The 26,320-nt window shown below is 40.1% G+C and overlaps 4 protein-coding genes and 1 long non-coding RNA gene across 8 annotated transcripts in view; 4 read left to right on the top strand and 1 right to left on the bottom strand.

The window, feature by feature from the left end:
* Positions 1–7,123, bottom strand: part of fyco1b (FYVE and coiled-coil domain autophagy adaptor 1b) — a 33,595-nt gene extending 26,472 nt beyond the window's left edge. Inside the window, exons 1-4 of one of the 3 annotated variants that reach the window (XM_056744459.1) lie at positions 7,099–7,123; positions 1,928–2,028; positions 495–601; positions 10–135 (exon numbers count right to left, since the gene is read on the bottom strand). In XM_056744459.1, the coding sequence (XP_056600437.1) occupies positions 10–135; positions 495–601; positions 1,928–1,979 (285 nt within the window). In that variant the 5' untranslated portion in view covers positions 1,980–2,028; positions 7,099–7,123. Of the gene's footprint in view, positions 1–9; positions 136–494; positions 602–1,927; positions 2,029–2,311; positions 2,518–7,098 lie in introns of those variants that run through there. The other 2 variants (XM_056744458.1, XM_056744457.1) reach the window with 2 other exon arrangements.
* Positions 3,008–5,483, top strand: xcr1b.1 (chemokine (C motif) receptor 1b, duplicate 1). Its single transcript, XM_056744461.1, has 2 exons — positions 3,008–3,114; positions 3,380–5,483. Exon 2 carries the CDS (start codon positions 3,389–3,391, stop codon positions 4,433–4,435), a length of 1,047 nt encoding a protein of 348 aa, XP_056600439.1. The 5' UTR covers positions 3,008–3,114; positions 3,380–3,388; the 3' UTR covers positions 4,436–5,483.
* On the top strand, positions 6,401–8,561 carry xcr1b.2 (chemokine (C motif) receptor 1b, duplicate 2). Its single transcript, XM_056744460.1, has 2 exons — positions 6,401–6,424; positions 6,855–8,561. The coding sequence occupies exon 2, from the start codon at positions 6,871–6,873 to the stop codon at positions 7,921–7,923; it is 1,053 nt and encodes a 350-aa protein (XP_056600438.1). The 5' UTR covers positions 6,401–6,424; positions 6,855–6,870; the 3' UTR covers positions 7,924–8,561.
* On the top strand, positions 8,436–12,051 carry xcr1b.3 (chemokine (C motif) receptor 1b, duplicate 3). 2 transcript variants are annotated; one of them, XM_056744462.1, is made up of 2 exons: positions 8,436–8,480; positions 10,188–12,051. In XM_056744462.1, the coding sequence occupies exon 2, from the start codon at positions 10,196–10,198 to the stop codon at positions 11,204–11,206; it is 1,011 nt and encodes a 336-aa protein (XP_056600440.1). In that variant the 5' UTR covers positions 8,436–8,480; positions 10,188–10,195; the 3' UTR covers positions 11,207–12,051. The 2 variants fall into 2 exon arrangements, with proteins under 2 accessions (XP_056600440.1, XP_056600442.1); XM_056744464.1 differs by lacking the exon at positions 8,436–8,480 and adding an exon at positions 8,717–8,856.
* An 11,295-nt stretch (positions 12,052–23,346) lies between these two features.
* LOC130418151 (uncharacterized) lies at positions 23,347–25,593 on the top strand. Its single transcript, XR_008906300.1, has 4 exons — positions 23,347–23,495; positions 24,370–24,539; positions 24,783–24,901; positions 25,097–25,593. It is a non-coding gene; the product is annotated as an uncharacterized LOC130418151 (long non-coding RNA).
* The last annotated feature ends 727 nt before the right edge of the window (positions 25,594–26,320 follow it).

The following is a 26,320-nucleotide window of genomic DNA, read 5'->3' as shown; positions in this document are numbered from 1 at the left end:
TTACTGTACCTCGGAGATCGATTTGACGAAGCGAATGCCATCATTAGCTCCTTTTATCTTGGCCAAACAGTAGCAGAAATAATCCCAGTAGTCTTTTCTGCTTCCCAGAAATGTTCTCTTCTCTTTCTGGTCAAACTGGACAAAAAAACAGCCACAGGTTAAAATAACACTGTAAGTGTATGAGTGTTTGACTCTTAAAATATCAAGAGGGCCAAATATGAAATAAAAAGAATTTCTTAGCATTACTTGCCACATGACTATGTCACTTCTTCTTGCATGCCAGTAATACCACAGTGACTTTTGTGAACATTTCAAAAATTTCAGCCTAGCAATGAATCTTTGTCATCTTTGTTACAAGCTCAGAACATTTCCGAGTATCTGTTTTACCATAATGTATGAAATGCATTATTATTCATTACTGTTTCTTTCTAAAATCAATCGGATAACAACAGAAACTCGTGTTACAAGTCAAATGATGAAAGACTGTGTCATACTTGCAGCAGGTACTCCAGTTTATAACAGAACTTGTGAAGGTTGGGGCTGTCATCAGTGATGGGTTCTGCTGTCTCACAGTGCTCTTTGCTCAACTCAGAAACTGCATCTACATAAGAAAACATCTACATTTAGGTCTTCTGAAAATATTAAACCTGTACCAGTGTGGTACAATAAAGTCAAAGTTGGATTTATACAGTACATGTACTAGAATATAAAGTGCTGTTTTATGGAGTTACACGTGTTATGTTGAAGAATAGAGCTGGTCCAGTGTTGAACAATGGACCAGCTCTATACCCTCTCCAGGGTGCTGGAGGGTTCATGGGAGTTTGCCCAACCAATCCACATGTGTTTTGTGGATTTGGAGAAGGCATTCGACTGTGTCCCTCGCGGCATCTTGTGGAGGGTGCTCTGGGAGTATGGGATTCAGGACCCTTTGCTAAGGGCTATCCGGTCCCTGTACAACCGGAGCAGGAGCTTGATTCGCATTGCCGGCAGTAAGTCAGACTTGTTACCGGTGCATGTTGGACTCCGGCAGGGCTGCCCTTTGTCGCCGGTTCTGTTCATAATTTTTATGGACAGAATTTCTGGGCGCAGCCAGGGGCTGGAGGGCGTCGGGTTTGGGGACCACACAATTTCATCTCTGCTCTCTTTAGTTTCTGGACAGATGGTTTTCAAATTCCCCTGGAGAATTCGCTCCTTCAGTCCTTCAATCATGGTAAAGTATTCTGGTGCAGTAAACATCCCTAAACCATAACACTATGACCAATATGCATGACTATTGGTATGAACGATTCCACTTGAATGTCTCAGGAATTATAAAATAGGTTTATAGACAGATGAAATCAAAAGTTGGACATGTGGTGAAACGCTGAAAAGCACTTGGTTACAGTAATAATAATTGCCACTGAGGGTGTAATAAGTAATTGACTATCATTTATATTTTATATAAATGTTTCTTAAAAAATGCATGAAGGATGAACCACATGAATGTATTTCTGTTCATGATGGGGCACATTGTGCATTCAAAGATTTAGTTTGAACAGCACTTGATGTTCAGTCTAAAATATTCTGGGATAAACACACATTTGGTCAGCAGCACTCTATATGTCCAGGAAGCTTACACTTGCTACAACTGATTAACTTGGTTCCTGCACCTTTCGACTGTCCATGTCTTTCCAATTGTCATTCAGGATTTTAAAACAATTTTTATAAATAGAGTTAATTATTGATAAAGAGCAACTTCTTTATGAGGATTTTTTTATAGCAGCAAACAAGTAGACAGGTAAAATATTTGCTGATTATATGGATATTATTATCATATTTTACAATACAGAGGGCAAACACCAGTGTCTCTTAAAAATGTTCTTGGCCAAATTCACTACTGCTACTCAGTTCACATGTTTGTTAAGAGAAAAACTGATAGAAAGAGTACCATGAAGATCTCTGATTATTCTCTGCAGCTGATTCTCACCGACTGTACTCATGTTGGCCTGAAAGTGTTAGTGCTGCGGATTCTTAAAATGAACATTGCGCCTGTAAAATAAAAAAAACAAGAAGGTTTTAAAAGGAACATCGTATATCCCAAACGTTCATTTTATTTAGAATAATTAAACTTATTTGTCTGGTAAACGAAAGAACAACCTTCGAAAAAGTTTGATGAATACTTGTGACAGGTGAATAAAGTACAAGCAGTGTTAAGATCAGTATATTACAAGACATTTCGAAATGATTGTTACTGACTGTTTTAAAGCGGCTTACGTTACATTTATAAACATCACATCCACAATGAACTTCAGATTGAGGAAACAAAACGCACCTGCTCAACTTAACTTCTAGAGTAAACAACAGCGTTTACAGCACCATAATTCGCCACGTTTATATTCCGACACGATAAATAAGTCTGTAATAAATAGAAGGATGTCAATTAAGATAAATATATGTAAATAAAGACATACTCCATAAAGAAAGATGATCTCCGCGGTTGATTATTTACAGTAGATACAAACCCTGCACCATTGCGGGGCGGCAACAATGGGTAACTGACAACGCTTTAGTCCAATCACAAACGAAAGATCTTGAACAGCAGTTCGATTGGTTCCGCAATCCACAAGTTTGGTTGCGCGGTAGGAACGCAGTTAATAAAATTATTATTTTTTTCCTTTAGTTTTTTTAAAGAAAACTTAAAGTATCAGGTGAGCAATTATTATTAATAAGTACTTAATCAGTGTCACTGACATATATAATTTTAGCATGAGCAATGCATATTTTATTTATCTATAAAACCTAGATTTAAAGATTTAAATTGAATTATGCATATACAACCATGATTTAAAAAATGTAGCGTGGTTGGTAGATTAACAGTTTACGTCTCAGATGTTGAGTATGATTGACATCCAATAACTCAATATATTATATAGGAACAGAAAACCGGGAATGGGCCTGTGGTGTGTTTTGTGTTTGAGGATGGGGGATATGAGCATTTACAACGTCTGTATGTGTTGGATGAAACTCTTATAGGAAGAAATACATGACGAGGGTTTCAGTAGTTTGTTGGGTTCAACATTAGTGCTTAACATACAGACACCTGATTAAAAAAACTTCAGGAAAATCATTATAAAGGTAAGTGGTAAGATGATGTTATGTGTTTCTTATTAATATGTAATTCTATATTTCAGTTAATATCAAATTTCTCCTTATTTTTAAAATCCGGCAATTACTTTTTCAATAATTTCAATCATACTATCACCTATAGGCCTACCTAGACAGATTATGTAAAATAAGATAATATAACAATAACTAAAAAGAAAAGATTCCCCTTTTTCTCAGGTTTTACAGCCTTTCTAAATGGATAATTATCACCTAATTTACATGTCCTTATTTACAGTTTGTCACCATGGAAACAAGTGAGTATGTATATGATGAGGATTATTCGAATGACAGTGAAATCTGTAGGAAGGAGAGCGTGGTTCAGTTTGAATCGTCAGTCACTCCAGTTGTTTTCATCATTGTGGTTCTGTTCAGCTGTGTGGGGAACACGTTGGTCTTGTGGGTCCTTGTGAAATATGAAAATCTAAAATCTCTGACCAACACGTTCCTGTTCAATCTGGCTCTCTCCGATCTGATTTTCACATTCGGTCTGCCCTTTTGGGCCTACTATTACATGTACGGATGGACTTTTGGAGATGAGGCTTGTAAAGCGGTAAACTTTGTGTTCTACACTGGATATTACAGCAGCCTCATTTTCCTCACAGTTCTGACCGTTCATCGTTACATAGCCGTGGTGCATCCCATGTCAGTGGTCTTATCGCGGAGAAGTCTGCACTGCTACATAACATCTGCTATCATCTGGGTCATGAGTATGGGTGCTGCCGTTCCCCAAGCCATGTTTAACTCAGTTGTGAACTACACAGAACAAGCGATAGAATCTACTGACAAAATGAATCTAAAAGTAATCCAGCTCTGTGATTTTGAAGGTCAGATTAACTGGAAACTTGCCGGTACATACTTGCAAAATTTCTTTTTCATTTGTGCTTTCGTGGTCATTAGTTTTTGTTACACTGAAATCTTGGCACGACTGCTTCGACCAACATCTCACACTCGGGCCAAGACCGTGTGGTTAATCCTCTGCATAGTGGTGTTTTTTTTCCTGGGATGGGGACCGTACAATGTGGCCATATTTCTGGACTCTCTGATTTCTTGGAGAATCTCTCCATTCAATGAATGTCACGTCAGCATCACTATCGACTATTTGATGTACGTATCTCGGATGGTGGCTTTCTCTCATTGCTGCCTGAATCCCTTGTTTTACGTCTTTGTGGGAATCAAATTCAGAAACCACTTGAAGAAAATGATATGGACTGTTTGTAAGAAGGGCAGAGAGCCTCAGAATCGACAGAGCAGGATTATTTACTCGAATGGTGAAGAAATATCCATGCATTAAATGCGAAGTGCGAACTGGCCTTTTAAAATGATGTGATTGATATTGGTGGATGTAAAACTGCTTCTACTACAAATGAAATGAATTAATGTCAAGTGTCTGTAATTGAAATGTTAAGAAATGCTCCAAATTATAATAATATAATTTTTTTAACTTTTTGCTGTGCAACAAAGAGATGCTTGTACTTAGCCATTCTATATATTTTCTGTGTTAACTATGCACTATTTGCCATAAATTCTTAAAATGCTACGATTGCAGTCAGCGATGATTTGTTTATTTAATGAATAAAAGTGATTGATAAGTGTCAGGTTTTAAATCTATGGTTATGTGATCTTAATATTTCAGGTTCCATAAGGGAGCCACATGATGTTTTCTCTCCACATAAAACAGATTTTACTTCGGTATTTCATCGTGAGGGTATTTTAAACAGGTTGTTACAAACAATTGCATTTGCATTTCACAAAAGTTTTGTTTTATTTTTATTATTTTCTCAAACTTGTACATTCCTGCTGTTAGGAGGATTGCTCTGGGGACCCTTTGATAATATGTGTATCAAATGTTAGCTCTGGTCTTTCCATAGTGAGGTTACTGGGAACTTTTTTGCCATCATCTTTATTTGCCAGCTTTGATTAACCATGAACATATATAATTGCCTTATATTTCTGATAGTTTCTCATTTCATGTTTAAATTTGAAGCATTTGTCAACTTGGTAATATTTATAAATTAAAATGATTACAATCTGACAGTACAGATTTCTTTTACAGGAAGTAATGTACATCCAATTAAAAAACATATATTTGTATTAGGAATACAAATAGAACATTTCAGTTCAAACATAGACACCCCCAGTTTCATCAAAGTACATTATAACGGAAAATAATTTATATTCATAATATAATTTATTCATATACTACGTTTTTCTACTGCATCTTTCTACAGTATATTCTTTGCATCAGTGCAAAATTGTGAAAAGCACTATATAATTTAATTGCATTTAAATTTGCATTATAAGTCACTTATGTCATGACAATAAAATCATTTTGACAAGTAGATGTGGTTCAGTGTGGTTTTGTTGTCAGTTTTCATGTATTGGGTTATGTAATTTTTTTTGTTTAGATCATATGATTAAGACAAGTCAAGTCAACTTTATTTATATAGCACTTTTTTTACAATTTTCATTGTTACAAAGCAGTTGTACTTGAAACATATTGACTATAAGCAAAATATTAAAGCTATACAAGTTAAAATAAAAGAAGTGAACACACACAGAATTCAGACACACACACAGGTTCACCAACACCCACATGCATAAAACATAACTCCACTCGCACTGAGCACAATATACAAACAAACGCACAAACACACACACACACACACATAGTGTGGTTATCTCAGTGAAGCAAAAATTTAAGATAGAAGAAGAGAAACACAGGTCTGATAATATACGGACTATAAATTCCCAAATGTTATAATAAAGAAATTAAGCATAATGTTACATTTTAAAGTGATATTAATAAATACGATCAAACTTTCAATTCTAAAACTGATATCAGCAGCCAACTAATCAAACTGTAAAAAATAACAGAACAATTTTGTAAAGGATGGTGTTTTTTATATTCTCATTCGACATAGAATCTTTTTCCAAGGGCTTCAAAGAACATTCCCAAAAAACTTGTATGTTTCGACTTTTATAACAGATCATAAGTGCATAAGAGTTATTAGTTAACTATTAGTAAAACTGTTGTTCTTTTTCTGATAATCCTGTATTTATGTCTAATATTGTATGTTTCAATAAGGTCTGTGGCACCAGTTTTGCAGAAAGACTAAGGCTTCTCAGAAATCGCAAACACACTGCAATGGCAAGTAACACTTTTGGTTGATTCATTGTGAAACTGCTAACATTAGCAAACGGAAACGACTGCATTGACCAAAGTAGGATGTTGCTTTTCACACAATTTAGCAGATACACATCTCTTAATCCAGACACTGAGGTAGGCTTCAATTTCATTGTCCTTTCGTTTTAAAATACCATTGTTATATCATTGAATACTGTAGATCGTACACCCTTTAATACAGGTGGTTCAAAAGGTCATTCAATGCCTCTTCAGTTCCATAAAGTACATTTATCAACTCAAGAACCTTTCAGTTTCATCAAAACCTTTCTGTTTTCTTCTTTAAAGAACCTTTGACTGTATTGTTCTTTGTGGAACCCCAAAATGGTTCTTCTATGGCATCCCTGTGAATAACCTTTTACGCACCGTAATTTTTAAGGGTGTAGATTGCATTTATTGTAGTTTTTGAATTTCTTACCGCTTGGCTGCAAAATGAGATTAAACTTCAAATATTTTCGCATTTCATTCACATTTCTACAGTGTGCTTAAATTCTCGCTTGTCTTTCCTCGCCATGTTTTTATTCCTCAGAGATGCAAGAAGGAAGATGGAATTGCTCAAGTACAACAGCAGCTATGATCAGAATTATTCAGAGCTTGAATATAATGAGTCAAACTATGACTATGGGGATGACTTAATCCCAATGTGTGAGGTTTACGACTACAATAAACCCACGGCTGTGTGCTACGCCATTATCTTCTGCCTCAGTATATTTGGCAACGTTGTCCTCCTGTGCGCCCTGACCTGTTATGAAGATCTAAAGAGAGCCACCAACCTCTTCATATTCTGTTTAGCACTTTTCGATCTGCTGTTCACTCTTACGTTGCCATTTTGGTGCGTAGAGTATCTCCACCACTGGGTCTTCGGTGACTTTGCTTGTAAGATCATGACGGGGGCCTACTTCGTGGGCATCTACGGAAGCCTCATCCTTCTGACGGCCATGACACTTGATCGCTTTTTTGTGGTGGTGGTGAGATGGGATTGGCTAACGGGAACTCGGAGGCTTCAGTTTTCGAAAGCAGCCTGTGCTGGCGCCTGGATCATCAGTCTGATAGCTTCTCTGAGAGACTCGATGGCATCCATTGCACAGAAAGATTTGGACACCTACGCGTGTGAAAGCACCCAGACAGAAGATGATCACGCAGGGTATTACACACAACTCATTCTGCTCTTCCTCGTACCGTTTATACTTATCGTTTTCTGTTACACCAAAATCTTGCTGACGTTGATGTCAACATCCACTAGACAGAAATACAGGACTGTCATACTGGTGCTGTGTATCGTCATCGCTTTCTTTATTTGCTTGGGGCCGTACCATATACTCATTGTGCTGATGTCTCTCTATGACCCCTGTAAATATGACCGACTGAATCTTGCGTTTGTGGTTTGCAGAATTCTGGCATTTTCTCACTGCTGCATGAACCCAGTTCTGTTTTTTCTCAGATGGAGGTTTAAAAGCTTTCTCTCAAGATTTTTGTTTTGTTTTCCTGAGCTCAGGCGAATGGGGCAAAACAGAGCACCCACCGACCCAAGCGACTCCAGGATTCATCCATACACCAATGAGAGAGATCTTGGGAACTGTGAACTCGACACACAGTAAAAAGCATTATGGAATATACTTGACTTTAGACTTGATAAATTGATTCATTGCTCAGGAGACTTTCAATGTCGACGGTTTGAGTACACAGAATATGCACATCTCAGATCATTTGGTCTCAAAACATTTTATAAAAAAAACATTTGAGTTCAGACTGTATCACTGAAATGTCTGGCTTTTGATTCCTGAGGTTTGTAAAATCTGAGACATTTGAGATCACTTAATTTAGTTAAAATGTGTAAATAGATATCCAAATAGATTCGTAGGAGCAAGTGTTTCAGTTCACTTTTCATTTATTCTCCTAGTCATTAAAGTCTAGAAGTAAAACTTGGGGGTTTTCTGCACAGAATTATGCAATTATTTTCAAAAGTGAAAGACTTTCTGCACAACAAATACTGCCTCAAAATGAGAAAATATATTTTATCTTTGATTTATAACTCGAAGTTGGTTTATTAGAGATCTGATGAGCAGGGGTTTGAGTGGGCTGGACGTTAATTCAAGAGTGAGACATGCAAAATAAGTCTAGTAGATATTGTACAGAGGAAACCACCAGAATCAAGGTAGCCTACTTCGTTTCACATAAATCTGTCTTCTTTCTTTCTTCCTCTCATTTTTGTTATGAATATGCATTGTTTCTGATAGATTTAAATAAAATGCTCAATAAAAAATCAGATTGTTCTCAGATTGTTTATCATATTTTTAAACATTTGAGCTCTTCTTTTATTTTATTCTGTGGAACACAAAAGTAAAAAAGTCTTCTGAATGCTTGCTGCTGTTTTTTATCGTCTTACATCCTCTAATATCTTTAGCTAACGCCAAACGCGCTTCATTTGAACCCTTTCCGCTACGAGCGCGCTGCTTCTCTCCAGCCAAAGACGCGCATCATTAAAAGCAGCAGATACGTTTTAACAACAATAGTGCAGACACGCAGAGCAGGTAAATGGACACACAACAGTAAACAAAATGCAGCCATTTTAAAGTATTTGTAACTGTCAGTCTGTTTACTGTTTGCTGTATGTCTCCAACCTTTCGTCCAGATTTGTGATATTTTATGAACCATAAGTTTTTATCTACATTTAACATTAAGATTATTGATCAGCATGTAAACGTGTGACCCTGTGAAAACCCAGGCTAAAACTAATTAAAGATAACAAGCATCAAAGATGCTTTTCAAGCATTAATTTTAAGATTTCAATCTTTAAAACGGCATTATCAGTCAATATTGAAGATTTTGTTGTTATATGTTTTCACCGAATATTCTTTCTGTATGATGAATTTGTGTAGAAAACAGTATAAAGACTTTTGCTCGGTATTCACAAGCGGGTCACATTTTGTAATGAACAACGTTCTAATTGAGAAATTATTTAAAGACAGAAGTAGGCTAGTTACATTTCATTTAGTCATTTAGCAGACGCTTTTATCCAAAGCGACTTACGTAGAGTTTAAGGAGCAATAGGGATATGTCATACAGGAGCAATAAAAGGTGCCAATACAAAGTTACTGGTTATAACAAAAGCTATGGAAAGGCTAATTTAGTAAGTGACTTTGTTTTCTGTTTATTATGAGAGCATTTTAATTGCTAAAATACATTTGTTTTTTAGCTATATGTTGTCAGTAGCTTTTTAATTCCCCAATATTAATTATAAGACTTGATAAGTGGATGTCAAAATATAAAACTAATGGCCTGATAAAATATCATATATTTATATATATATATATATATATATATCCCTGTGGGCTAAATTGATTAAATATTCATTATTTTTTATTTAAAAAAAAACATGATGTCTGGACCCCATTTGGAAGAAAATATAAAGACTGGACCTCTTGGAACTTTAATTGAATACCCCTGATATAGAGTATATAATGGTAGCATTGTCATTTTGGGTAATATATTTCTTTGAGAGTGGATTTGCTTACCTAACTACAAATGATTTCCTGTGTACCTAACTCCATTACTTCTCGTTTACAAAATGTATGAGGTTTAAGTGACAAGCATATATGCTCAATAAGAAATTGTCCTTGTTAGAAGAAAAAGAAAATAAATAGGTAAATAAAAATCTTCATAAAATCAAGTAAGAGATCAAATGTACAGTTGTGGCCAAAAGTGAAGTCGCCACGTTAAAACCATCAACATGTGAACGGTGCTCACAAAATTGAAAACACATGTGTTATATATTTAGGAAGCATGTGCAAAGTGATGCTAAACAAATGTAAAAAGACTGAATTATTCACTGTAACATGATTGAACTTCTGTCATTTCACAGACAGCGTGATGCATCAGGAGATTATACAGGAGGACTTGAACTTTAGCCATTATAACATGGACTATGTATACGATGGCCATTTGATCACATTAGAGGATCATCTGTCTTATGGCCCTGTGATCTGTGCTGTATGCTATATCATCATCATCTGCATCAGTCTACCAGGAAACTGTTTCTTGCTGTGGGTCCTGAAAAAGGAGGGTTTGAAGAGCTCCGCCGACTGGTTCCTTCTCCATCTCACAGCGTCTGACCTCATCTTCACCCTCATGTTGATCCCCTGGACCATCGATAACATCTGTGGCTGGGTCTTTGGCGAGCTGGGCTGCAAACTATTCAACTGGGGCATCTTCCTGGGTCTGTACAGTTACATGACATTTCTCACGGTCACAACGGTCCATCGCTACATGGTGATCGTGCATCCGGTGATCGTCACATCCGCTGCTAATTGTTTCAGACTTCACACGCACGTCTCATCCTCCATTGCGTGGCTAATCTCCATAGGCTTCAGTCTCCCCGAAGCCTTCTACTCTGCAACTGTAGACAATCCTGACATGGTCTTGTGTGTTCTCAAATATGACTCAGAATTCACAGAGACACTGGGTTATTTTCTTCAGATAATTTTCTTTTTCATGCTGCCGTTCATGGTTATTGCATTCTGTTATGCCTGGATGGGGTTTACCATTCATAAGAGCCACATGGCGAGCAGAAACAGACATAACGCTGCATGTATTATTTTCTGTGTTGTCGTGGGCTTTTTTATCTGCTGGACACCGTACAACATCTTCCTCTTTCTAGTCGTCTTGAAGAGTTTAGATGTCCCTGCATTGATGGCATGGGAAATCTCGGAGATGGTGTACGTCATCTGTCACATTCTAGCGTTCAGCCACTGCTGTCTGAATCCTCTCATTCAGATCTTAGGAGGAAAGAAGTTCAGGAGATATCTCTCATGGTCCTCACGGAGGTACACAAGACATACTTTCAGCACCCAGAGCAGCTTCTCAGGGCAAACACATCTCTGAATTTCTGGACACATGACAGGCAGAGAAAACGAAGAAAATATGGGTCAAATAAGAATATATGAGACAGAGTTTTTCAAATCAAATTTAAAACGCACATGGATTTGTAAAATACACACAACTTCACAAAAGCCAAACTAGATGCAACACGTCAATAGCAAATTTTGGAGCATAACAAACATTTTTTAAGTGTATTTACTTGATGTGTTTAAAAAGATTATATGTTGACTTTAAAAAGTGTCTGCATCAGTGTTGTTCTGTGTTACCAAATATAAAAGAGGAAGAGACAAAAAAAGAGGTTGTAAAACTTAGTATTTTCATTTCATTTTATTTACTTATAAAGCACAAACAAACACAACAAAGGTTGACCACTGTGCTGTACAAATGAGACAGTTAAAATGAAAGGAGTAAAAGAACATACAAGCATAGTACAAAATAAAAACTGTACAATTATAAATATTGGATAAAATTTAGACTTATATCGTATTAAAAGCAGGGCTAAAAATGCGACTTTAACTTAGATTTAAAATCATGAACAGAGGAAGCAGATCTAACAGATAGCGACAGATTGTTCCATAACATAGGACCGGCCACTGCAAATGCACGGACTTCTCTGTTTCAATCTTGATCTTGGATAAGATAGACTGATAGCCTACTATTTGAGGATCGCAGACATCTACCCGACCTATTCAAAATTACAAGATCCTACAAATATGTGGGAGACAGACCATTCATAGACTTTATTACAAACAGTACAATTTTAAATTAAATTTTGTATTCCACTGTCAAACAGTTTAAAGACAGTAAAATCGGGGTAATGTGATCTCGTTTTCGAGCCCTTATGTACATTCTGGCGGCGGCATTTTGGACTATTTGAAGTCCTGACAGGGAGGATTTTGGCAGTCCAACATACAGGGAATTGCAATAATCCAACCGTGATAATGCAAATGCATGTATGTACCTTTTTCCAGGTATTTAAACGATATAAAAAAAAGATCTATCTTTGGACAGAAGTTTTATATGGAAAAAGCATGCTTTGACTACTGACTTCATCTGGTGATCAAATTTAAGGGAGGAATCAAAGATAACACCCAAATTTTTCACTTTAGGTTTGATGTAAGAATTTAATTGTCCACAGTAGCCTATGTTGTGTAAAGCTATGGAAAAAAACTGTTTATCTGTGCAGTTGCTGTGAAGAACCCGATTGGCACATTTTTTTTTTAATAACTTACGCAGAAATTGACATGGAATGGACGGGTAGTTTATGCTCTTATCCAGCAGATGGCATCGCTGTTCAAGCAGTGAGCAATACAGCCGCCGAAAAAATGAAGATCGCACATTCAGTATTACTATAATGGTGTTTAGGTGATATTATTATTTTGCTTCATTCTGTAAACTACTAAACATATTTCTCACAAATGTCAAATTAGAATATTGTTTCTATTGGCATGTATTTGCAGAAACTAAAAACTGTAGAAGTGTGACAATAACCGAATAGATGGTCTGGATTTTTTCAGACCCCAATTCGACAGTAATGTTTGTACTCTTATTTAGGAAAAGCTCAATCATTTTTTTTACGTAATAACCTGGATTTTTATATCAGTTTCTTGTCTTGACTCCTGAGGCTTGATTTTGTTGAAATTCAAAAGACACATTTAGAAACGTAAATATATTTGGAATGGTCTCTTAATTTGCAAAACACAACAAGTCCATTTAGATACTGGAGAATAAATTAACAATTTCTTGGACAGTCATTTTGTTTCTCCACATTTCTAAATGTCCATTCTAAAGACCTAAACATACAATTACAAAAGCAATTTAGGCATCAATGGTAGAGCAAAACACTTATAATATGTCCAACGACAAATTATATTGTGTATTGTATTGCTTTACTTGATTTAATAAATGTAGATAAATTAAAATGACCATAAATGGACTGAAAAAAAGATTGAAATGAAAAGTGTGTTAGCTTTGCTGTAAATGCTTTATGATTGTGAATAAATGCATCTCTGTTCTCAACAACACTTAACTGTTTTAAATCCTGTATTGATTATGTATTTTCAGTGTTCCTGTAGTTCAATTGGTAGAGCATGGCATTCATTGCAAAAGTCACAACAAAGGTTTTGAATACAGTGTAAGTCACTTTAGATAAACGCATCTGCAAATGCATACAGGTAACTTTGTTAAAAACCTCATTCGAAGCCCCACTACTTCCATAAAATGATCCCAGAACACGTTTTCTTTATAGACGGCAGCCAGATGCTGTCTTTTCCGGACGCTTTCCCAGCTCGAACGAAGAGTAAATCAATAGAAATTTACAATTCAACAGAATTAACCACACAATTATATAGATAAAACAGACCTACAGTTACCTCAATCATTGTAATTTTACAAAACATATATCAAAATAGATCAATCCTAATAATAGCAAAGGAATGGTGATTCTCTTTTGGTATGGATCACACATTTTAAAATAGATCACAAATCTTACAATAGAGATGCTTTGACATTAAAAGCTCCTACATACCTTGTCCTCTTTCATGATGTGCAATTTCGCCATGTTAACATGGAGGTGGACATTTCAAAAGAAAAGGTGAGATCGAACTGCTATTGCTCATAACAGAAAGCAAAACATAGAAGATATATTTTTATTTTCTGTGATTTGATGCATAAAGAACTACAATTCAAATGCAAATATCTAACGGGTGAAACAAAATTGCCTTTGAAAGACTCTGCAAGGCTTTAGATTAAATGTGAACTCATTTTGAATTGTTGAAAAAGTTGAGGTGGCAAAAAACCTGTTCACTGCATCTGTTTATGAGTTTCTTGAAAGATATGGTCCTTTACCAAACTGTACCTCTCTGGCAAATGTGTACTCAGATTATAGCCAGAAGCCAAACAGATGTTGTTTTCTGCTCAATAGTGTCTCATTAGACCGATCTTGTTTTTACCTTCTCTTCTCCTGTCTTTATTTAACTTAACATATTGTTTCGATTCTTCTGCTCTCTTTTGTTTTCTAAAACATCTATGGATGAAAAGCAAATGTATGATCTTTTTTCATCTATTTTTACATGAATGCAGCCGTTTGAATATACAGCAAGTGGACGACTGTAAAGCTTGAAGTCTAGGATCAACAAATTAATACTTTTACATATTTTTCTTTATTTATTAATATCTGTTGGAAAATGCTTTGAGTCCCTTTTTCAGGACTGTGTATTTCAACAATAATGTTGTAAAAATCCAAATTACTTTACAGATCTTCAATGTAAAGGGTTTAAACAATGTTTTCCATGCATGTTCAATTAACCATAATCAATTAATCAACATGCACCTGTGGAATGGTCGTTAAGACCTTAACAGCTTACAGAGAGTAGGCATTTAAGGTCACAGTTCTAAAAACGCAGGACACTAAAGAGACTTGTCTACCGACTGTGAAAAACACCTAAAAAAAGAAAGATGCCCAGGGTCCCTGCTCATCTGCGTGAACGTGCATTAGGCATGCTGCAGGGAGCCATGAGGACTGCTGATGTGGCTAGGGCAATAAATTGCCATGTCCGCACTGTGAGACGCCTAAGACAGCTCTACAGGGAGACAGGAAGGACAGCTGATCATCCTCGCAGTGGAAGACCACGTGTAACAACACCTGCACAGGATCGGTACATCCGAATATCACACCTTCGTGACAGGTACAGGATAGCCACAACAACTGGCCGAGTCACAACAGGAACACACAATCCCTCCATCAGTGCTCAGACTTTCCGCAATAGGCTAAGAGAGGCTGGACTGAGGGCTTGTAGGCCTGTTGTAAGGCAGGTCCTTACCAGACATCACCAGCAACAATGGGCACAAACCCACCTTCGCTGGACCAGACAGGAGTGGCAAAAAGTGCTCTTCACTGATGAGTCACGATTTTGTCTCACCAGGGGTGATGGACGGATTCTTGTTTATCGTCGAAGGAATGAGCGTTACACAGAGGCCTGTACCCTGGAGCGGGATCGATTTGGAGGTGGGGGGTCCGTCATGGTCTGGGGCGGTATATCACATCACCATCGGACTGAGCTTGTTGTCATTGCAGGCAATCTCAATGCCTTGCGGTACAGGGAAGACATCCTCCTTCCTCATGCACTGTAAAAAAAATATCTTTAAAAAACGGTAAAAAGTCTGGCAGCAGAGTTTCCAGACAAATTCTGTTAAATGACGGTAAATAACCATTTCACAAAATTACATGCAATAACTGTAAAAATACGAAATAAAATTTACAGTCAAAATTAATTAAATTACAGTATTTTACTGTTGATGATTAGTTTTTAAACCATGGGAAACCTGAAAAATTATGTAAAATTACAACTGACTTTCAGGTTAATCTCTGTAAATATAGGGTTTTAATGAATTATTTTATAAAAATGTTCCGTCCTTCTACGGCAATTTGATTTTTAAAATATTGTGTTTCCATGTACAATAACTAATAAATAATTTATAAAAACCCAGTAAGTGTGTATATTCAAAACCAAATGTTTGTATACTTACAGGAGTAATCTGTCTTTTTACAGAAAATATAAAAAAAAATCCAACCAAACATTGTAAATGAAAGGTTTTTGGATTTATTTTATGAAACCGCTGTCTTCCTACAATAATTTACAGTTAAAATGCAGATATTATAAGCTACAATAACCAACAACTTTGTATAAAAACAAAGTATGTACATATTGCAAAGACAAATGTTTGTAAATATACAATTTAACAATTCATGTATTCTTGTGCGTTTTAAAGGAACCTGCACATTCACTATATAAAATCACAGTATGTGAAGATGTATAAATTAAATCATACGGAATACATGCGTTTAGTACATTATTAACATGCAAAAACACCTACATTAGCTGAAAACATTTATTCTTTTTATGTAAATGTATAACAAAACAGCAATATTAACATTTTCTGCAAAGCAACATTCAAATTAGGAGAACAAAAGAAGCATCAATAGGTGCAGTAACAAGTCCCAGTGAGACAATAGCACAGCACATGTGGCTATACATTATTTAAAAAAGTGTTCATAAAGATGCATTTTGCCATTTCTTAAAAATGGGTTGAGTTAGGCAGATTATTGCAAGAGCAGGCAATAATCAAAGTGAAGGTCCATGAAATTGAATTTGGGATAACTGCAAAACACAAGTTTCTGGATGGCACATAGGTCTTAAGTAGTGAATTTAAGTATGGGGTGCAGAGCCAGTGGCTGTTCTGTAGGCAGTCATCAAAGCCTTGAATTAAATGGAAGCGGCAATTGTGAACCAGTGCAAATTAATGCGAGGAGGTGTGACATGGTCTCTTTGGCTTGTTAAAGACAACTTTTGCTGCTGCATTCTGGATCAGAGGTTTAACAGTTGATGCAGAGCATTACAATAGTCCAGTCTGGATAGAGCAAGTGTTCCAACAAGGAGTTGTGTCTGCTCCAATAGTAAGCCTGTTCCTTCTATGTTGTCCAAGGCAAATGTGCAGGATCGCGCAAAGCCATGTGGTCTGTTAAGTTTGTGTGTCAATTATAGGTTGGGTGGTTGAAAACATGTGCAGTTCTGTTTTGGTCGAGGTTGAGTTGAAGGCCATTCACTATCCAGCAAGGAGTTTCTATCCAGCAGGATGTGTGCAGCAACCATCAGAGCATCTAGCTGGAATGAGAGGTAAAGACCCATGTCATCAGGATAGCAGTAATATGAAAACACATGCATGTTTCTGAATTACAGTCATGAGCACTGAACACCCCACCCACTTCACAACAACCTGGAGGACCTACCTGTGAAAGAAAACTTGAACACCTGAAGTGCAGTTTCTGAGACATGAGGGTTGAAAGGACAAACTGGAGGATAATTGTCAAAAGCAGCAGACAGATTCAGCAAAAGAAAGACCTTGCTCTCCTCACCAGACTAGTTGCTGTACGTACATGTCGCCACGTAGGACGTGGGCTGATACCGGGTTTACGCGAAGGTTGTAAAACCTTGCGAAGGTGGTGGGCGTAGCCCAACCCGCAGCTCTACAAATGTCTGCCAGAGACGCGCCTCTGGCCAGTGCCCATGAGGTGGCTATACCCCGAGTGGAGTGAACCGTAACCGCCAATGGACATGGCAGACTCTGTGATCGGTATGCCGTGGTGACGGCATCCATGACCCAGTGCGCTAATCTCTGTTTGGAGACAGCCTTCCCCTTCTGCTGTCCTCCGAAACAGACAAAGAGCTGATCAGAACTGCGGAAGCTCTGCGTGCGGCCTAAGTAGAGGCGCAGTGCGCGTACTGGACACAACACGGACCGGGTTGGGTCTTCCTCCCCGATGGGGAGCGCCTGCAAGTTCACCACTTTGTCCCGAAAGGGAGTAGTGGGAACCTTGGGCACGTATCCGGGCCTGGGTCTCAGGCGAACGTGAGAGTAGCCAGGGCCGAAATGAAGGCAGTCCGGGGACACAGAGAATGCATGGAGATCCCCTATCCTCTTGAAGGATGCGAGCGCCATAAGAAGAACCGTCTTACTCGAGAGGTGAGGAAGATCGGAAGCTTCCAGGGGCTCAAAGGGGGGCTCGGATAGGCCCCTCAGGACCACGTTAAGGTCCCAAGAGAGTATGGAGCGGAGACGAGGCGGGTTGCGTCTTCTCGGGCCCCTTAGAAACATAGTGACCAGGTCGTGCTGCCCTAGAGACCTTCCGTCCACTGAGTCGTGATGCGAGGCAATAGCGGCGACATACACTTTCAGTGTGGAAGGGGAGATGTTGGTCTCCAGCCTCTGTTGTAGAAGGACAACACGATCCCGACCGAGCATCTCTGTGGGTCTTCTCCTTGGGAGAGACACCAGGATGAGAAGAGGCGCCATTTATAGGAGTATAACCGCCTAGTGGATGGCGCCCTGCCCTGTATGATGGTTTCAGCCACAGCGGGGTGTAACCTACTCAGGATCTCCTCGTCCCGTCCAGAGACCAGACATGGAGGTTCCAGAGGTCTGGTCTGGGATGCCAGAACGTGCCCATCCCCTGAGAAAGCAGGTCCACTGTCAGGGGAATGGGCCAGGGGGGAGTTGTTGTCAAGAGCATCAGCTCCGAGAACCAAGTGCGGTTGGGCCAGTAGGGTGCAACCAGTAACACCTGTTGCTCCTCTTCCCTGACCTTGCACAGAGTCTGTGCAAGGAGGCTCACTGGGGGGAAGGCGTACTTCCTCTTGTCTCGTGGCCAGCTGTGCGCCAGGGCATCCATGCCGAGGGGGGCCTCGGTCAGGGCGTACCAAAGCGGACAATGGGTGGTGTCGCGGGAGGCAAAGAGGTCTATCTGTGCCTGACCGAACCGCACCCAAATAAGCTGGACAGCACGAGGGTGGAGTCGCCACTCTCCGCAGGGTGTGTACTGGCAAGAGAGCGCGTCGGCTGTCTCGTTCAATACGCCTGGGATGTAGGTGGCCCGCAGGGAACGGATCACCTGCTGACTCCACAGGAGGAGGCGTCGGGCAAGTTGTGATAGATGTCGAGAGCGCACGCCACCCTGGCGATTGATGTACGCTACGGCCGTGGTACCGTCCAGGCGAACCAGTACGTGCTGACCTTGCACTTGAGGCCGGAGCCTTCTCAGTGCAAGCAGTACAGTCCACAACTCTAGGCAATTGATGTGCCAGCGCAGCCGGGGGCCCGTCCAGCGCCCCGCTACTGCGTGCCCGTTGCACACTGCACCCCACCCTTGCAGCGAAGCGTCCGATGTCACCACGACGTGCCTCGTAGCTAGTCCGAGGGGAACTCCCGCTCGGAGAAAGGTCATGGAAGACCAAGGGGTTAGGGTGCGTCGGCAAACAGGAGTTACCACCATACGCCTGCTGCCGGTGTGCCACGCCGTCCTCGGAACTCGACTCTGTAGCCAGTGTTGAAGCGGTCTCATGTGCATCAATCCGAGGGGTGTTATAGCCGCGGAAGATGCCATGTGTCCCATGAGCCTCTGAAAGTGTTTCAGGGGGACCGCTGACTGCTTGAAATGATCCAGGCAGTCCAACACTGACTGGGCGCGCGCTGCGGACAGCTGCGCCATCATGGTGACAGAGTTGAGTTCCATACCGAGAAAGAGGATACTCTGCGCTGGGGAGAGCTTGCTCTTTTCTCGGTTGACCTGAAGACCCAATCGATCTAGGTGCCGGAGCACCATGTCCCTCTGAGTACACAACAGATCTCGCGAGTGTGCCAAGATAAGCCAGTCGTCGAGATAGTTGAGTATTCGCACACCTCTCTCCCGGAGAGGAGAGAGGGCGGCCTCCACGATCTTCGCGAAGACTCGTGGAGACAGGGACAGACCGAAGGGGAGGACTCTGTACTGATATGCCCGACCCTCGAAAGCGAACCGTAGGAACGGCCGGTGTCGAGGAAGAATCGAGACATGAAAGTAAGCGTCCTTCAGGTCGATTGCCACGAACCAATCCTGACACCTGATAGATGTCAGGATGCGCCTCTGGGTTAGCATCTTGAAAGGCAGCTTGTGGAGGTGCCTGTTCAGGGTACGTAAGTCCAGAATGGGGCGCAACCCTCCGTCTTTCTTCGGAACGATGAAGACCGGGCTGTATAACCCGCTGAACATCTCGGCTTGTGGGACGGGCTCGATTGCCTGTTTCGCCAGGAGGGTGGAGACCTCTGCCCGAAGCACGGAAGCGTCTCTGCCTCTGAGAGAGGGGGAGATGATGCCCCGAAACTTGGGAGGGGCCCTGGCGAACTGGATCGGGTAGCCGGGACGGACCATCCGCATTAGCCACCGAGACAGTGTGGGCAACTTCAGCCAAGCTCCCAGGGACTGTGACAGGGGGACCAAGGGTACGGCCTGTTTCATCATTCCCACGGAGGGTGGTTCGTAGGTGGGTGGAGCCAACCGGGTGTCGCCGGAGATTCCCCGGAGGGATGGTTGGCTCCGCCTTTTTGCCTGCCTGGCGGGACAACGGCACGCACTGTCGGAACGAGAGTGGTGACAGCTGTCGTATGTATGCGGCCTCACACCTCACCAGGGTGTGAGGGCGGTTCGCCGAGCACAGTCCGGGGGAGTGTGCGAACGGCTGGATTGAACGCGCGGGGGAAACAACTCTCTTTGTGAGCAAGTGGGCAGGATTCGTCCCATACTAACCTGTCAGAGATGGTACTGTGACGGTCGGGCCAGATGTTGTTTTCCCCGGCGTCTTCTCGTCAGGGCCGCTTCCTAGAGGGTTGCTGGCGTGGAGGGGGCCTTGCCTTCGGAGTCCTCTTCCGGGGTGAAGCCTGGGGGTGCACCTTAACCGGTGTCGGGTTCGAAGAGGCCCTGGGCTGTCGGGGAGCAGGCGCTGCGCGGGAAGTCGAGGGCCGGGGGGCCGTCGATTCACGGCACGGAAGAATGTGGCTTATCGCCTCCGTCTGCTCCTTCACCGCCGAGAACTGCTGAGCGAAGCTCTTGACGGTGTCACCGAACAGCCCACCCTGCGAGATGGGTGCGTCGAGAAAGCGTACTTTGTCGGCGTCACTCATACTCGCAAGGTTCAGCCAGAGGTGTCTCTCCTGGACCACCAGAGTGGACATCGTCCGACCCAGGACCCGCGCCGTTACTTTAGTCGCCCTTAGAGCGAGGTCAGTGGCGGCGCGGAGATCCTGCATGTCACCCGGGTCGGCCCTACCCTCATGGAGCTCTCTCAACGCCTTCGCCTGGTGGACCTGTAGGATGGCCATGGCGTGGAGAGAGGAGGCAGCCTGGCCCGCAGCACTGCAAGCCTTCGCTATAAGGGAAGCAGAAGTCTTACAGTGCGGGCAAGATGTGTCCACTAACGCTGCTTCGGCGTGCTGGACGCCCAGACACCTAACACAGCGCTCGTGCCCATCCCCCTCCTCGATGAGGGTACCGCACCCAAGACATGCCGCGCTGTAGAGGATTAAGTCCTGAAAAGGACTGTGGAAATAGCTCTGACACCACTGGAACCGGCGAGACACCCAGGGGAAGATCGCTGCAGGAGGGATGATCCGCTGGGATCCAGATCCGGCATTGTGTTGTAGTTGTAGTAAGAAGAGAGATATATATATATCTGGAGTTGAACTCATGAGTCGATGGCTCTGAAGGACAAAAGGTGATGAATGATGCACGCCGGCTTCCTTTTATACCGGATATCCGGGGGCGGAGCCCGGCATGCAAATTTCATTCGCCAAATTTCATTGGCCTTTTCTATAGTAGTCAGAGTTGATAGGTTCTCAAGGGCGAACCCCATCTGTCGTTCTCGACACAACGTCGAGAGACCGACAGAAAGGGAACTCTGTTTTACAATAGATGGTTGGATCTGACACAATGGAGACACTTACTGTTGTGAAACAAAACCTTGCTGATCCACAGTAGCAACATGATGATTAAATTGATATACAGTATAAAAAGCACGACATCATCATCACTTCTTCATGCACATAAAAAAAAACTTGTTACACCTGCATTGCCATCGTCATCTGCTATAGATCTCCAGTCTTTTCACGTGACCTGGCATTAATAAACAAACAATTATTTTTAATTACATTCTTGCATTGCACAACATGTTCCACTGAGACAGTGATCTGAGAGCCTGGAAAGGCCAAAACAATAATGTTTTCAACTGCCATGTGACATATTTAATATTATTTTATTTATATAAAGTCAATATATTATTACTTTCACTTAGCCACTGCATAGGGGTGTAACTGTTCATCTGTATCGATGCAATTTTCCAACAATCCAATATGTAAAAACAAATTCAGTTAATTTTACCAAAAACATATGTATATACAGGCGAACCTATTACCGCAGAATGTAAGGATAAGAAAATAAAAAGTTCGTTTTCCAATCTGCTTTCCTGTACATTTAGTAGCATCTTCAATAAGGTGTACAGACACTGAATTAGATCAATAAAAGTTAATGACTTGATACAGTTAACGATAACCCGCCTTTTACGTTTAACATTTAAAAACGTTTGTATATTGCAATAACGTTAACGTTTCTTACGGTTACTGCCATAACAGACTTGAAAAAACTTTGATTTAAACGACAAGTTGACTCGTTTTGAGTCAAGGTAAAATGATCTTTCGAGCCCTAAAGGAATGCTAATGTTAGCTTAAAAATGTTAAATTTAGCAGAAATACGCAGCCTTGCTATATGAAATGTCGTGTCATGTAGTATGAAACATTTACCTCAGTCGGTGATCAGGTGGCAAGATGGTGTGTACGCTGTCGTATTTTACCCATATGAGCCGCGCGCTCTTCCAACACGTGAAGATTCAGATTGCAGACTCGGAATGAGTGAGTGGAGAAACAAATTCTTGGGCGGGAAAAGTATTTGGCGGCAAATTTTAATCTGCGCCTACGCACGCATGCACACACACGCCTATGTTTTATTTTTAAATGAATACACTTTGGTGAATTAAAGTTTGGTTGTTATTATTTGTCTTCTAGGTTGAAGTTTAATAATACTTCAACAATTATTGTAATAACAGTGCATAATAATTGTAATAACAGTGCATAATGATCTTAAATGATATGGAAACCCGTTGGCTGAATTGATTTGTGGTAAAACATTTTCATATTTTTACAGAAAAAAACTTCAACCTCTCATGTACATTTACACATTGCTCTGTAAAAATACAGAACAATTTATATTAATAACAGACAATTAATATAATACCAAAATACAGGCAATAACCTGTAGATTTAACAGTAGAACTTTAAAATACAGCAAATATCTGTAAAACAACAGTATTTCCTTGAATAATGAAAAAATTCGAAAGTTCTGTAAAAAAATACAGACCTTTACCTGTAAAATAACTTTTTTTTAACAGTGTGTGGTACCCTTTATGCATGCTCATCCGGACATGATCCTCCAGCAGGATAATGCCACCAGCCATACTGCTCGTTCTGTGCGTGAGTCAGTGTTCTGCCATGGCCAGCGAAGAGCCCGGATCTCAATCCCATTGAGCACGTCTGGGACCTGTTGGATCGCAGGGTGAGGGCTAGTGCCATTCCCCCCAGAAATGTCCAGGAACTTGCAAGTGCCTTGGTGGAAATGTGGGGTAACATCTCACAGCAAGAACTGACAAATCTGCACTGTAACGAATTGCTGTAAAAACTACAGCGTTATTTTACAGAAGCTGACTGTATTCTAAATAATACAGAATATTGCTGTAAAGTGCAATGCATTCTGGGGTCACGTGACGGATTAACTCAATGTACAGAATATTGCTGTAAATTTCAAATCTACAATGGCGGGATGATCTTCAACAGTCGAGATTGGGGTAGTGCGCAAAATGAATGATTCACACCTGTGGTAACTTATCACGTATTTTTTTTCCATATTTGGTAACTATCATGCTGGTAACTTTATATAGAGGTATCTAAATTCGCGGTTCATATTGCTAACCCCGGATTCAACCTCCATCCGCGGGGACCGAAGGAGTCTTGCGGGGTTTCAGCAGCGCCGTCGCGGTAAGATTTCAAACATTCTCCGTCGCTATAGCACCTGAGGACAGAAGTTGTTCATGTTATTTAGAGTTTTTGTTCACACCAGGAGTGAAGGCGGTATGTGACGAGCTACAGTTCATTGTATTAGTAAGTTGACGGTTGTTTTTTTAATGTTGAACATCGCGCCCGCCGTAGACTCGGTAAAAGTTACATGCTTCGACAGTTGTGATACCACACTCGCTCGTGATTATTTTGTGTCGTAATTCAAATTTGCAAATGCAGTCATCCGTTAAATCGAGCGCCCAAATTAAAATGAGTCACCATAGCTTGAGGTAAGTGGATGTTCACGGAGGATAGCCCGGTAAAGTGATTAATGTACGTAACCATCTAGATATACAGTATATGTATCGGAGGCCAGCTGAGAGCTTGAGCAAAAGACGTTAGCGACACCCTCATTGTATAGCAGGCCTGTCTCCCAAATAGGACCGTTGGAGGGTGGGAGTGAGACCCGTTACAAAATACTAGTGTGACAATTTCTTGACCGTGACATCCCTAACGTTAGTTGGATTACATTTCTGTATAAGTACGGTTTTAAGTGTAAGTTACTCTGTTTAATTTGCTTAGAGTTTGGTTGTAGAGTCACTTATACTAAAATGTAGTTAAAATGTAAAATGCTTAAAGATAATTGTATAGTCACTATTAACTATTACTATTGTCACATGTATAATTGTTTGTTTTAGGACACACTTTGCCATGCAGGCCACTGGATGCTGACTACTGAAGGTTAGGTTCTGTGTGACGGTTCTCAGCACAGCTTCATGTCTGGCCTTCCCACTCTGTTCATAGCATGTTACATATTCAGGCTTGAGTACCAGGATGGGTCAGCGTGTCTCTTGGAGTCCACTGAAAGGTATTAATTGAACAACTTCCTTACCTGCTTTTTATAGATATGTTAATGTTATATACCTGTTAAGACCTTTAAAACAATATTTCTCAACGAGAGATGCAATTTTTTTGGGCAAATTATTTAGAAGTCTCCCCTATTTAACACTAGCAAGCTGATGATTTAATTCATGTGTTTTAATATAATATATTTTGTACATTTAATATATAACATTTAGTTTTTCCTGACTCTTTGTGGATATTAATCCAGAGAGTGGAACAAGCAGCGTCATCTAAAATGCCAGGATACAGAAGAAACAGGTTGCAGTGAACCCACATGTCGCCGCTCTTCTAAACACAATGATGAATATTCAGTGTAATCGATGAAAAGTAAGAAGCACACACACACACACACACACACACAGACACACGCACACACACATACACACACACACACACACACACACACAGATCTCATCATTGAATTACATCATTTTATTATTCTCTGACTGTAGATGTTGTCCTCTGTTTTTCTCTGACTATAAATTGAATATCTAACATTATTCTCTTGTTTCGTTTCCATAGTTCCAGCTACTTGTTGTGCTCTGATGGATCAAGATGTGGACCGTTTTACAGACTCACTTGGGCCTTGTTTTGCAATGTTGTTTCATGATGGTAATGTTGGTTAACGTGTTGTTTAAACATGAATGTTTAAAGAGCCATGTTGGATACTATGAAGTTCTTACTGAATAAAATTATTTCATGTACAACAACGTACACAATTTGTCTGTAATGTATTTTTGTATCAATTAAAAAAAAATAAACACTGTATATCCAGTATGCAAAACATACTGGATATACAGTGATTTATGTATTTCTTCTAAATAAAGTAAATTAAAATCAAGCAATTTGCTGTAAAAAATACAGCATTATACTGTTGCTATTCAAAATTACAGTTTTTCCTGTATTCTGCAATTACAGTAAATGGCTGTAAATTAAATTACAGTACTGTGGCTGTACAATTTACAGTAACTGGCTGGCAACCCTGCTGCCAGTAGTTTACTGTAAATTTTACAGGATTTTTTTTACAGTGTGCAGTACTTCAAGCAGCTGGTGGCCACACCAGAAACTGACTGGTACTTTTGATTTTGAGCCTACCTTCATTCAGGGACACATTATTCTATTTCTGTTAGTCACATGTCTGTGAAACATTTTTAGTTTATGTCTTATGGTGTTGGCTCTTTTAGTGTTCATACAAATATTTACACATATTAAGTTTACTGAAAGTAAAACCAGTTGAAAGTCAGAGGACGTTTCTTTTTTTGCAGAAAGTAGCTCATTGATTTATCCTAAAGAGGGAAATTTGACTCGGAAGTTTCGGAAGAGATCTCAACGGTATCTCATACAGAGCTCAGATTTGTCAAGTCGGTATTCAAAAGTCAATATTACTGAAGATTTCATTATGAACTCAAATCAATATGAACGTCAAATTCAACCAAATCCAGATTATTTTACCTCTACAATTTACATTTATTTTACACCTCCATACTGTTTGAACAAGACTCATTTGTTTCAGTTTTTATTTCTCTTAAACAATGGAATATCTCAGAATATGTTAAACAAAACACAACTAAGAACTCCATTAGCTGCTGAGCTATGAAAGAGCAACATCATCATTTTCATCTTCTGTCTGTATTTTCATCTGTCTATATCTATAATTGTTTAATCATTTGTTGTTTTATGTTTAAAATGACTGATTCCTGTATTATTGGAAATAATAACAGGTAAAGAATGAAAAGTTCTTTACAG

This window comes from Triplophysa dalaica, chromosome 3 (genome assembly GCF_015846415.1).
Source record: "Triplophysa dalaica isolate WHDGS20190420 chromosome 3, ASM1584641v1, whole genome shotgun sequence".
NCBI classification, from domain to species: domain Eukaryota; kingdom Metazoa; phylum Chordata; class Actinopteri; order Cypriniformes; family Nemacheilidae; genus Triplophysa; species Triplophysa dalaica.
The sequence above is the reverse complement of the archived record's forward strand: the minus strand, read 5'-3'. Positions and strand labels throughout refer to the sequence as shown.

Excerpts from the sequence above, each read along its gene's own strand:
- xcr1b.1 (XM_056744461.1), top strand. The coding sequence starts at position 3,389 with ATGGAAACAAGTGAGTATGTATATGATGAGGATTATTCGAATGACAGT.
- xcr1b.2 (XM_056744460.1), top strand. The coding sequence starts at position 6,871 with ATGGAATTGCTCAAGTACAACAGCAGCTATGATCAGAATTATTCAGAG.
- xcr1b.3 (XM_056744462.1), top strand. The coding sequence starts at position 10,196 with ATGCATCAGGAGATTATACAGGAGGACTTGAACTTTAGCCATTATAAC.